Genomic DNA, 13681 nt, shown 5'->3' on the forward strand with positions numbered 1-13681 from the left:
GTTCACCATTTAAACATGTCAAGGTTTCTGTCAATGTCTTTTTGAGAGATGGCACACCATGCCACTGTCACCAACCACACCTCACATTGACTTTTTGCTATTCAGCAAGTGATCTTTGTCCCGTAGTCCTATATTTTGGTCTGAAAGTCTCTTTACAACGGTTCCTGGAATTAGTGCAACCAGTGCGATAGCCAGCAACTTGAGTAACGTTCCCCAGGAGAACATGTCATCTAGAGACTTGATTTTTGAAAGGATGGATCCTGTCTGGACGCAGATAAAATTATATGGCAAAAGACCTGTGTGTATAAAATATTTACCTGCTCATTTTAGAATTCTAAAGAAAATATATAACATAGCAATTCTTATGAAACAGTGGACAGCTATGGATCACTGCTCTCAAAGTAAATTGTCCTCACCAACAGTTATAGGGTTGTTACATACAAGAAAAGCTCAAAACATATAGAGCTACATGTATCGTATTTTCTCGATTATAAGACAAGGTTTTTTTCAGAGCAAATGCTCTGAAAAATACCCCTCGTCTTATAATTGAGGTCTTCTTCTAATCAGACCTTCAAAAAATGTCTGCTGGGGCTGCTTACCGGTGCTTTGGTCGCGAGCAGCGTCTCTTGTACTAGCAGCAGGAGAACAGGAAACCAGCAGAGTCATCACATGACTCCACCCCCTCCTTCCTCTAGGGGCGGGGCCAGAGAAGTTGCTCGCACAGCCGGGAGTGAGAGATCTGCAGTTCAGGTAAGGGGTGGGGGAGGGTTTATGAGCAAGTATGTGTGATTAATGGAATGAATGAGTATTTCAATGTTTGTGAATGAGTGTGTGTGTGACAGCATGGATGTGTAAGGGGGGGTAGCATGGCATAGGGAGGCTGTAATCACACGCCTATCATCCCCAGGTTCCAGCATGTACTGGCTGCCTGGGCTTGATAGGAGTGTGATTGCTGTTAGCAGTTATATACCTCCAGAAATGCCTTTTAACCCCATATATGCCACTCCGCCCCATGATATGCCCTTTAACCCCCTATATGCCTATAGGGGGGCATATAGGAGGTTATAAGACATTTCTGGAGGCAGAGTGGCATATAGAGGGTTAAAAGGCACATCATGGGGCAGAGTGGCAAATAAGGGGGTATAAGACATTTCTGGGGGCAGAGTGGCAAGCCTGAGGGCAGATGTGCATAACTGGGGGGGGGCAGGTTGGCAAATAAAAACAAAAAATATTTTTCTCAATCATAGCTTTTATTAAATATGACAAAATAGTTTACATGAATATTTACTAGGAAAACTTATTTCCTATAGGGTAGTCTTATATTCAGGCTTTTTCTTTTTTTCCTAAATTAATATTTAGATTTTGGGGGGTCGTCTTATAATTGAGCAAATACGGTAATTATATGTAAAAACAACTGTCAATCTACTTTGAGAACCTATGAAGAGCTTGATGATTTAGTGTAGCAATAACAGACTTTACAGAGCAAAACATACTATGTTGTGAACTGTGGCTAAATTTGTGCAGGTCCTAGTTCCTACCATTTAAAAATATATATATAGTGAGTTTTCTAGCAGGAAATTACTGCATTTTAAAAATTAAAGCATTTTTTTTACACTGGCACTAATGTGTATTGAATGATAATTCAATTCATGGAGATAACAAAAATGTATATATGCACAGGAATGCACTCACTTAAATATATGTACCTAACAAGCTATGATGCCAGGTAATAAGATTCACACACATAAAGCCCCCTAGCAATAGTTAATGATTAACTGTCTGACAAAACTAACCTTGCACCAAAAAACGTATGTACTACTCCCTACAGCACGCAAAACAACAAACACGCAAGGATGTATATGATTCATAAAACCTTCCAGTTTAAATATTCTCCATAGGAAGTTACAGAAAAAGAAAAACAGTCAACATAGTGCCCCCAATACAGTATTTAAAATAACTGAACAGTGTTTTAGTGATTCCCACTAGTTCAGAGGAATCCTGGCTACCCAACCATCTTACCCGAATAGAGGAGGCACAATGCGAGCTGCATTTGTGGCCAATCACGCCCACCTCCTTACCTGAACTGCAGATTTCCTGCGCAGTCCCACAAGGCTGCCCTCGAGTTGCTCCCTCACAGCGTCTCTTCTCTTGCCCAGGAACAAGGCGGAGCCACAAGCCGGAGTCACGGGAAGTGACGTCACATCACGTGACTCTGTTTTGTTTCCGTTGACCCACAGGTACAGTGCCTGACTGCCCGCTCCCACGCGCAGCCCCAGCAAGACCGCCTGCGTCCGCAAGTTTTTTAGCCTCCCAATGCAGTCCTCTACCACCCAGTACTTATCATAAGCAGGCCTGCACTGGCCAATTGTCAGTGGGCCACTGGCCTACAGTGCCCAATACTCACTAGATCTGCCGCTTCAGTGGAAGATCGGGCGCAGCAGTGTGTGGCCACTAGCTAGATATGGGTAAAAACATAATGCACGGCTATGCACATCTAGCTGTCGTCCGCACTTGCGTAATCAGACAGATTCTGGTTTTAGAGTGCCAGGGCCACCACGTCATCACCAATCCAGCCCTGGTTCATAAGGCGTAAGCATTTTATACAAAATTTCAGAGATTATTTCTAATATTGCAGTTTGTAGAACTTATTTTAGGAATCTTATACATTCACATGTACTTAAGATGTTGCTCAAAACATTTTTACATCACTGTAAAAAAGACATGGTTATTAAATGAAAATAAATATATTTACCTATAAGGACAGAAAAGAAGAACTGCCCCACAGGGATATTCAGAATTGGAGAGGTGAGGTTTAGAAACCAGTTGGGTGTCATAGGAAACAAACGAAGAAAGAGTAGGAAGAAAAACAGACTGCTACGGTTTTCTTCAACCTGCCAAAAAAAAAAAAAAAAACAACTGTCAGGGTTGCTATGCGGAGTATTGTGGAAATCCAATCTTTTAAAGACAACACATACTTTTCATTGTGCCCCTTTTGCAAATGCATGGTGGATTATAAAGAATCACACCCCCTTATGCATTTACCACATGCCTCGCAGCTATTTTCTGTGCAGGACAACCATCAGGCCAAACACTTCACCTTGTACGTGATATACCGTATTTATCGGCGCATAACACCCACTTTTTTTTTTTTAAACTAAAACATGAAGCTGAAACCTTACCTGCGTGTTATACACCGATAAATCCTAGAGCTGCACAATATTCCCCTGCACAGCTCTCTCGCGCGCCCTCTCTGATGCCGGGAGCCAGGTGATGACGTCACTCTGGCCCCCGCATCAGCACAAAAAGTAAAACGCTGGAAGATGAAGAGGACCCATACCAGATCTCCCAAAAGGTAGGTAGGGAGAGGGAGAGGGAGAGGGAGAGGGAGAGGGAGAGGGAGAGGGAGAGGGAGAGGGAGAGGGAGAGGGAGAGGGAGAGGGAGAGAGAGAGAGAGAGAGAGAGAGAGAGAGAGTGTGTGTGTGTGTGTGTGTGTGTTTTCCCAGATAGCAGTGATTCTGATTAAGTATTTTGTTCAAAGTAGTCCTTTTTCTTTCATATTTGCCTTATAAGTGGTATAAATGTTATAATGTAATAAATATTATTCCAACATTAAGTTCAGCCAATAAAGGTATCATTCAAACTCCACTTGTCTCCAACATTAAGTTCAGAGCTTCCAAGTCATTTATTTTAATTTTTAATTGTTTTTACTCAAATTACCTTGTTAAAATGAGGGTGCGTGTTATACACCAGTGCGTGTTATATGCCAATAAATACGATAAAACACTTACCGCCTGTCACCTCAAGCGATGGCATGGAGAGCGCTGCAGGCATGGGGTCTGTTCAGACCCTCATGCGCATGCGTGGAAAGTGCTCCAATTTTTATCAATCAAGCAATCAATTAGTGGCCAGAGAAAGAGGGCAGCTGCTGCAGATCCCCCGATAATGGGTCAGAAAAGTGCCATTTTTTATTTTTGTAAGAATAGATATTAAAGTACTCAAAGAGAACTTTATCATGCAGTCTTCTTTAGTAGGGCTAAGTGTTCCAGAATACACTTATAGAACACTATCTGCATTGTACCTTGCACTCGCTGTGTGAATTTACCAGCAGGTGTGATTACCTTTGCTTGTAAAACGGAGACCTTTTCAGGAAAATACTGTGACACAATCTGTTTACCGAATGCATATGACAGAAGGTAACAACACGTGGCACCCAAGGAGGTTAGAGTGCAACAAAGGAACAGGCCCAACCAAGGTCCAAAGAGTGCTCCACCCAACAAGTTCTGTAGGGGACACATTCATTTTTTATTAGCATTTCAAGAATAGACATAAGAAACACTATCATTACTGCTGTGGATCTTTTAATTCTAAAAAGTATCTATAGTAAAAAAAAAAATAAAAAAAATTATGCCAATATACAACATGCATGCAATTTAAGAAGTCTCACAGTTTACATTTGGATATCAAACATATTTTGACATCAACAAAACATTAACCAAAAGTGGTTTATAAACAAAATAAATTTTTACAGCTAATTTTAACCCCTTAAGGATGCATTTTGAGCCTGTACATGTACGGGCTTTGTCATTAAGGGGTTAAATAAAAGATATCCAAACTGCACTGAACAAATGGATGCATTGCAAGTGGTAGGAAGAGGAAATAAACTGTTGTACATTTGTAGACAACCCAAATATTTCATTTGAAAACTCTGCTAATCCACTGGACTTCTACCCTAGTGAGAAGGTTCAAGATCCACCCATACTAATGGTTCAGTAGCCTGCTAAACAGCATCAGCCTGAACCATTCTGTTACTGGTATAGAATATAGATCTAATTAAAACACGCCTCCAAAAACTAAAATGTTATCAGTCATCCAAAGGAAACAAAATCATCAATATACAGAAACAGAATTTTACAGCAGATAAGAAGCATTGGGGCCAATTAACCTGCTCAATTTTCCTAATGTAAAGACTCAGACCTGTATTAGTCCTTGGTCTCGCATTAGGCACAGAGCTATCCTGAATCTATCTCACGCATGTTTAAACGTCCTCGCTAAATTAGCCTCTATCACTCTACCACCCACTCAGTAAAGCAAAACTTCCTTACTATACATCTAAGCCTTTGGTTGTCTAGTTTTAGATTATGAACTGTTGTACTAACAATTTGCTTGATTTTAAATATACTCCCCTCCTGTACTTTGATAAGTCACTTTATTTAAATAAACAAATACAATTGAGAATACAATCTATCAAAACATTTTTACGTGGGATGCAGTTATATTTTAAAGTCAAGACATACATGTAGATTATAATGCCGAAATAAAAAACATGTTTTAGGAAATAGCTAACAGAACAGTTAATTACTTGCCCTACAAACTACTAGCTGCAAATCATACATCTGATTATTTCGTTTTCAGATAGGTTACCAGGAAGCTGGAGCCAGGGATGGCAAAACTTTGCTTGTACAGGTATGCACTACAGAACAGAAGCATTACATATGTTTGGTGTTCTTGCTTATAGTGCAGAAGGAAGTCTGCTAGTTCACGTAGTTCATCAAGGTCTGAAGGGAAAACTAAGGACCTAAAGGAGTATGAAATAGCGCATGGATGAGTTGTATAATACATACAGTACACCAAAGTCATTGGCTAAACTGGCTTCCCCCATAGGTATTCAGAAGTACTCTAAAATAGGTTTGAAATAATATGCTGTTAATCTACATTCTCTACAGGATAATTTATAAAATAAGATTCAGGTGCTTAGTTTGCGATGATGATAACCAAGCTGCAGGTTGATTTCAACGGTTGAGTTGGCAGAATCCATTTAATTTTAAAGTAAAATACAAGAGGATGAGTCCAATACATAATAGAGGTGGAAACAAAAAAACTATCGTGTGATCAATATTGCATGAATATTTGAGTGAGAGTGCATTTATGTATAGAAGCAGAGCCTGACAGATAGCACACCCACCAAGACTCCATCCCCTGTGCATAATCAGTCTAGACCTATCCTGTCTCTCCCAACCCCTCTACTTGTAACTCCTTATTGAATTTCACATACATTCACTCCCACTAAACTTAGCGATAATAAACCATGCAATACTATCTGCACTGCTTTAGTGTTGTTGGTCAAACGTGCAACACGATACTTTTATTTTAAGATTTGTTGTGCTACATTTTAAGAGCTAGGACCCACCTGATTGGCTCAAAAAGCACATAACTAATATGGATTATTAAGCAAAAAACAGTAGTTTGTTTCCCTTGTCAAACAAGACGTATGGAAACAATTCTAGCCTAAACGCAATAATTATCTATATAGATAGGTTAGATTTGAATTATTGGATGCTTCCTCCCTCTGTATATATTTAGTACATACTGTATTTTAACCTAACCCATTTAAACAACTAGCATTCTTTGCTATCTCGCCTCGCTGATGCCTACCTCTTTGACTCATGTCCTAGGCCAGGCCACAGGCTGGTACTCAAAATATACAGGTAGAAAGTAGCGAATCCAAACACAAGGAAGAAGCCGACAACAGAACGCATGGTGTCAAAAAGGTAACTGAAAACTAATAGTGTCCTGGAACCAAGCGCCTGGAGCTCGCAGAGCCAGGGGACGACACAGCGAAAGGACAGGAAGTACAAGACATTATGGATGGGTGTATGCAGATGTATCCATAGCAACTAGGTGGTTCGTGTAGTGTTAGAAGCTTAGTTGTTGAAATGCATACTTAACTGTTACGCAATTTCAGTTTCTTAACGCGATAGAACACTTTCTTCTTTCAGCGCGATTGCATTATGAATCGTGCAAAGATGTATAACCTAAACACCCATCCGATGTTACCTAAAGGAGAAATCCATGCAAAAAAAAATACCGTATTTTTCTTTAAACGGTGAATATAGTGTTGTAGAATTATATCCTGCACTAATGCAAGTGTTATAATAAAATAATACAAACGTGCCCTAATTGAACTGATCATATGTATACCAAATTTTTCTTTGACTCAGTTTACAACTGATTGTGCGTAAATGTTCATATGTTTCTAAATTTATTTATTTGTTATTAGTATGTCGCATTGTGATGCTGTGGCTCATCTTTTTGGTTGTCAGGTAGCATCTGTAGGTATTCTAATCAATTTCATGATTGATTTTGTCCAGGAACCAAGTGTGCTGGAAGGTGAGGCTGTACTGTATGGCTTATCCTAAAGACCCAGAGGACTCTCGTGAGGGACGATTTTAAATGCCTGATCAAGGAACGGGCTACAGCTCTATTCATAGTACAGATATAATGGGCAAGACTTCCAGACATCTAATGCAAGTGTTTATTAAGCTGTCCCTAAGAGATGCAATTGGCTCAGGCTGGCCCAGCTCCATGGAACCACCTGATCACTCAATGTACTCTAGGATAGACTTTGTGTTCACTTACTGGACAGTGAAGTGCTCTATGGTGCACTAAAATTTTTGTGACCACAGAAGGAACTGTGCATTGTATACATATATAATGTGACTCGGAATAGCCGCTTCTTCCCTGTAGGCCTGAATACACCAAGGTCAAGCTTTGCAGTTTCTACCAGGTGAAAGGTAGCAGTCCTAACTATGGTAACTTCAGAAGGCTGAAGCAAAAATTGAGTTGCTGTTGGACCTTAAACAGTGTGGATTGGAGATGTAGGATGAACTGGAAGAAATTAAAGACCGGGCTCCACATGCATCTTGGCAGCATTAGACCATTAACTCGTTGCTTAAAGGTGGTTGGCAGCAGAGTTAACAGATCTCCAGATAGGAGATGGGATTTACCAGGTTTGAGTTTTTGTAGCAATGTCTGCTTGCCCCTATGTGGTCTGACCTCCAGGCTATGAACTGGGACTTGCACCTTGCCTGACAGGTTTTGTACTGTTAATTTCTGGCTTTCCCAGGCCACATTGGCTACTACCATGTACACTGCATAAACTATTGCTCTGTATACTATGGTGTTTTCCTTGTACAAACAGAAAAACAAGAGATGGCATTAAGGAGATCTCCCACCATTTCTGTTGTTGTTGGGATAGTTACTTAGACAGTAGGGTACCTAGTAATCTGTGTTTATCTGTTTAAATTAGCATGTATATACATGTGAATGAGCCCATATAACCATCGATAAGAAAGCAAAGAGACTTTGGATATTTATATGCTTCTCTTAGTCTTAGATATGTCCATATTGACATGAGTGTATTTTATTTTACTTGCAAAATAGATACGCAAAGGAACATATGCATATACTGTACACACGCATACACTGGTATGCAGCCACATAAAAAAGAGGGGAGTTCCCCTTTTTTTATTGGTAATATACTTATGAAGCCAGTAGGGTAAGGTCACGACCCACAGGGGGTCTAATATTGTGAAAGGGAGTCCAGTATGCAAAGGGATATGCAGTTGTAATGTGCCTAGGTAGATCCAGATGACAAGCAGGCATGGCAAACATATGCAAAGGACAGGGATCCAGGCAAGCATGAAACAAAACAAAAAAAGAAAAGAAGCATTTAGAAGATTTAGTTTATCCTTCACGTCAGGCAATTCCTAACACTAGCCCTAAACTAAAAAAAAACAGAATACCAAAACTAAAACAGGAGAAACAACCAAGGTGTTTACCATGTGAAAGGCAGGAAAGAAACCAAGAAACAGGGTGGGACAGGTTAAAAACAATGAAAAGAGAAACATAAACTAATGCATAGTCATACAGGGTACTGGTCTACCGGTACTACTGCGGCAGTAGTCAGATGCCCCATTCATGAAGCCACAGATTTTAGCAATACTTGGCATCCAAATGGGACATCAAGTGCCATATGCGGGATCCATATATACATGCTTTTCTCATGCTAGGTTAAACGCAACATATGTGCTGTAGTGTTTTTGACTTTTAGGAGGCTTCCTGGTTGTGAGGGCAGAAGTTGGAGTGTGCCAGTAGATCACGGCACAACCACATGCATTCATACAGAGACATTATTGGGGTCCCAACAAATTAACAAAATTGGGAAATTTTGTTAAAATTAAAATTTGTATGAATTCAAATGCACAAGTCTAGTGTCCACTGTGAAAATCAACCACAGTGACTGTGACGGATCGACCTGTGCCCCAGACTGGACACATCCGCCCGTCAGCTCCTTCCCTCAGCTCCGTCCCAGTAAGCGGACACGCTGTGGCTGTCCGAAGAAAGCAGTCATACACCAGCACTTCCCTCAATCATGAGACAGGACTTCATGCTTTGAGGTTAAAACAGAACTCTCTTTATTTGGAGACACAGGGGTATTTAATAGACTTGGGCACCAGGGGGCTCTTCGTGTTTGTGCTCGTCTTCGGGGGAAAAAAAATCTTCGTATTCCGCGAGTATTCACCTCTTCCTGTCTCTTTTTTGGGCGAATATTCGTGGACATTCTTCATGCTCGTTTCATCTTCGTTTTCTCCCGGCTGCGTAGCAGGGGTTAATACGGGGTTTAGAACACATCGGAGCAGCAGCAGCAGATGCGTTCGCTCCGTGAAGGTACGTGTGTGCGACTCTATTAGTCGCTGGAAGGGGGCTGGTCTGGCATCAACAAATGAATTGCAGAATGCACTTCATTCGTTGATAGCAGGCGAGCCCCCTGCCGAAACGACCAATAGCGTTGCACACACGTACCTTCATGGTGCTATCCGAGGTGTACACAATACACATTGCCCGAAACTGGGGGCCAAGTTCCTCCAAGCAGTTGTCTTGTCTGAGACCTAGACAAATGCTCCAAGGAACTTGGCCTCCTTTTTATCATACACAGTCACACATGCATAGATGTTTAATAAAAGAATAGGGATTATTTTACATTTTTAAATCGATTTTGGACAACTTTTAAATACATGCCTAACATTTGCTACCTATTTATAATGGCATACTTTGCAACAACCCAACTTTTACTGGACAGGACTGGAAAAAATCAGGACTGTCCACGAAAATGTTGGGTGTGTTGGCAGGTATGTGAATGGAAAAATGTTGGACAAGAACTAAAAAATAGCTAAGGGTTAATGTACGGTTATGTTTAAGATTATTAGCAGTACACTGTTTTGGTTAAAGATGTATTATGTCTAAATAATTTAATTTTAATGGGTGTTAAAAAAAAAAAAAATAGGGGTTTATTTAATTTTATTTTAAAGTTATATTTATTATTATTTACTTTATTATATTTATTTAATGTTGTAGTGCTACTCTACCCAGCTATACCTACCTACGTGCACTAGCCTACCTAGTTTAGCTAAATTTGATGGGACAGGAGTGGAAAAAAGAAGGACTGTCCACAAAAATGTTGGGTGTGTTGGCAGATATGCGAATGGAAAAAATGTGGGACAAGAACTAAAAATAGCTAAGGGTTAAGGTACGGTTATGTTTAAGATTATTAGCAGTGCACTGTTTTGGTTAAAGTTGTATTATCTCTAAATAATAATTTAATTTTAATGGGTTTATTTAATTTTATTTTAAAGTTATATTTATTATATTTATTTAATGTTGTAGTGCTACCCTACCCAGCTATACCTATGTGCACTAGCATACCTAGTTTAGCTAAATTTGATGGGACAGGAAAAAAGCAGGAAAAGGTTGGGTCTGTTGGCAGGTATGTGGATGGAAAAATGTTATAGGGTGAAGTGTGAGTTATAGCGTTAATGCTAGTGAGTGTAGAAATGAAGGCCAGGGCAAATAACAGGAGGAAAGGTCCTTGTGATTTGTACGTTGGCAGGTATGCGAGTGGAAAAATGTTTGACAAGAACAAAAAAATAGCTTAGTGTTAATGTACGGTTATGTTTAAGATTATTAGCAGTGCACTGTTTTGGTTAAAGATGTATTATGTCTAAATAATAATTTAATTTTAATGGGTTTATTTAATTTTATTTTAAAGTTATATTTATTATTTACTTTATTATATTTATTTAATGTTGTAGTGCTACCCTACCCAGCTATACCTACGTGCACTAGCATACCTAGTTTAGCTAAATTTGATGGGACAGGACTGGAAAAAAGCAGGACTGTCCACGAAAATGTTGGGTGTGTTGGCAGGTATGTGAATGGAAAAAATGTGGGACAAGAACTAAAAATAGCTTAGGGTTAATGTACGGTTATGTTTAAGAGTATTAGCAATGCACTGTTTTGGTTAAAGATGTATTATCTCTAAATAATAATTTAATTTTACTGGGTTTATTTAATTTTATTTTAAAGTTATATTTATTATTTACTTTATTATATTTATTTAATGTTGTAGTGCTACCCTACCCAGCTATACCTATGTGCACTAGCATACCTAGTTTAGCTAAATTTGATGGGACAGGAAACATTAAGTTCTACTTCTTTTCCCTGCCAATCCCTGGTGACACTGATGAGAGACTCCTCCTCCGTACCTGAGATAGGGCAGGACTCAAAAGGTTAAAAGGCCCCTCCCCTCCTAGCACCCTCAGTAAATATCAAAGACCACACAGAACTGCTGCAAAAACATTTATTCAAAGGAAGGGAGGGAACCAAACGTGTCACCAAGGATTGGCAGGGAAAAGAAGCTCTCGGTAAGTAGAACTTAATGTTTCCCTGCCATCCCAGGTGACACTGATGAGAGATATAACAAAGAAGAAGGGTGGGAAACAAAAAACCTCAGGGGGAAAGAACAGCCCCAAGAACCGTACGACCGAACAGCGCATCCTCCTGCGCCATCTGATCGAGTCTATAATGTCGTACAAAAGTACTCAGAGTTCTCCACGTAGCTGTCTTGCAGATGTGTTCAGGCGAGACGAGACATCTTTCAGCCCATGAAGTGGAAACTGCGCGGGTAGAGTGGGCACGAATCCCGGGAGGGGGAACCCCGCAAGCTGCTCTGTAAGCCAAGCTGATAGTTGACACAATCCATTTCGCCATCGTACGCTTGGAAATGCTAAGACCTCTGCTGGGCCCAGAAGAGGCTATAAACAAACTAGAAGACTTACGCAGAGGCTGCGTACGTTCCAGATAAATTGAAAGACATCTCTTTAAGTCCAAAGTATGCAGGGCTTCTTCTTCCGCCGATTGAGGGGACGGGAAGAACGTAGTCAACACAATTTCTTGGTCCCTGTGAAAAGCCGTCTGTACTTTGGGTGAGAATTCTGGGGCAAAGCGAGGATGACCTTATCCGGAAAAACCCGCAGGAACGGTTCCTTCATAGAAAGGGCCTGGAGTTCACTAATACGCCTCGCAGAGGTAATGGCCACCAGGAAGGACGTCTTCAGAGACAACAGGTGTAGGGAAACGGATTGAAGAGGCTCAAAAGGTGGTAACATGAACCTGCGAAGGACCAGGTTCAGGTCCCAGGGCACCATCTTGGAGACAGGGCGAGGACGAATACGCACCATAGCCTTGGAAAAACGACGGGCGACTGGAACAGAAATCAAATCGAAGCCAAATAGAGCACTGATGGCAGCAATCTGGACCTTGATGGTAGAAGGCTGAAGCCCAAGGTCAAACCCCATTTGTTAAAATTCCAAAATGGCAGCCAGTGAACTGTCTGAAGGAAGAATTTTCCTGGAGCCACACCTGCTACAAAACTTCTTCCACACTTTAATGTATCTGATGGATGTGACCTTCCTACGACTGTGAAGAAGAGTTTCCATAACTGGCTTAGAGAAGCCTCCAAGCCGTCAGCTGGAATACCGCAGGATTCGGATGAAGGAACTGACCCTGGTGAAGCAGGTCTTTCCAGGCCGGGAGCCGCAGGGGCGGTGCGTGGCTGAGTGTGACTAAGCCCGCGTACCAGACACGCTTGGGCCAGTCTGGGGCTACCAGTATAACAGACGCCCGGTCGGACTTGATTTTCTGCAGAACCTTGGATATTAGAGGAAACGGAGGGAAAACATAGGCGAGGCCGAAACTCCAAGTCTGGGCGAAGGCATCCACCGCCAGCGGCTGGTCCTGAGGATAGAGAGAAAAGAATGCTGGAACTTGAGCATTGTCCCGGGAGGCCATAAGATCTATATTGGGTACTCCCCACCGTTGGATAATCATGTGGAAGGCTGCAAGATGCAAGGCCCATTCGTTGCTTTGAACGGAAGTACTGCTCAGAAAGTCGGCTTGGGAATTCAAAGCCCCCTTTAGGTGAACCGCGGACAAAGTCATTTGACGTGATTCTGCCCAAAAGGAAATTCTGAGAGCTAGACGCAGCAGGCGAAGACTTCTTGTACCTCCCTGCTTGTTGATGTAGGCGACTACCGCCCGATTGTCGGAACAAAGCAGGATGTTCTCGCCCACGAGCTGCTGTTCCCAGTGATGTAGGGCATTCTCCACCGCCAGCAGCTCCAGGCTGTTTGAGGGTAGGAGCTGAGAGGCAGGTGACCAAAGGCCTTGAACAAAGCTGTCCCGATAAGTGGCTCCCCAGCCTGTTCTGCTTGCGTCCGTGGTAAGTAGCTCCTTGGATGACAAGGCCCATCGTCTTCCTGAGGCCAAAGTGTCTCGTAGGAGCCACCAGGAGAGGGATGTTTTGACACGTGGAGGAAGACAAACCAGTCTGTCCAGGGCGAATGGGTTCTCTTCCAGCAGAAGAAGAATATGGTTCTGAAGGACCCTCATGTAAGCCAGGGCCCAGGGAACTGCATACCTTGCTGAAGTAATCTTGCCGAGTAGGGACATACATATTCTTAACGGACTTTTGCGTCCAGAAAGCACCTTGTGGGTTAGGGAATAA

At 41.5% G+C, this 13681-nt stretch overlaps 1 protein-coding gene across 1 annotated transcript; it reads right to left on the bottom strand.

Moving 5' to 3' along the window:
- Positions 1-81: 81 nt before the first annotated feature.
- Positions 82-6536, bottom strand: LOC149287534 (transmembrane protein 41A-like). Its single transcript, XM_089492748.1, has 5 exons — positions 6433-6536; positions 5422-5575; positions 4119-4280; positions 2753-2891; positions 82-296 (listed from the first exon to the last, which is right to left on the bottom strand). Exons 1-5 carry the CDS (start codon positions 6534-6536, stop codon positions 82-84), a joined length of 774 nt encoding a protein of 257 aa, XP_089348874.1.
- Between the last annotated feature and the right edge of the window lie 7145 nt (positions 6537-13681).

Source organism: Sceloporus occidentalis, unplaced genomic scaffold (assembly GCF_023333645.1).
Source record: "Sceloporus occidentalis isolate IW3139 unplaced genomic scaffold, rSceOcc1.0.p SCAF_59, whole genome shotgun sequence".
Classification (NCBI taxonomy): Eukaryota; Metazoa; Chordata; class Lepidosauria; order Squamata; family Phrynosomatidae; genus Sceloporus; species Sceloporus occidentalis.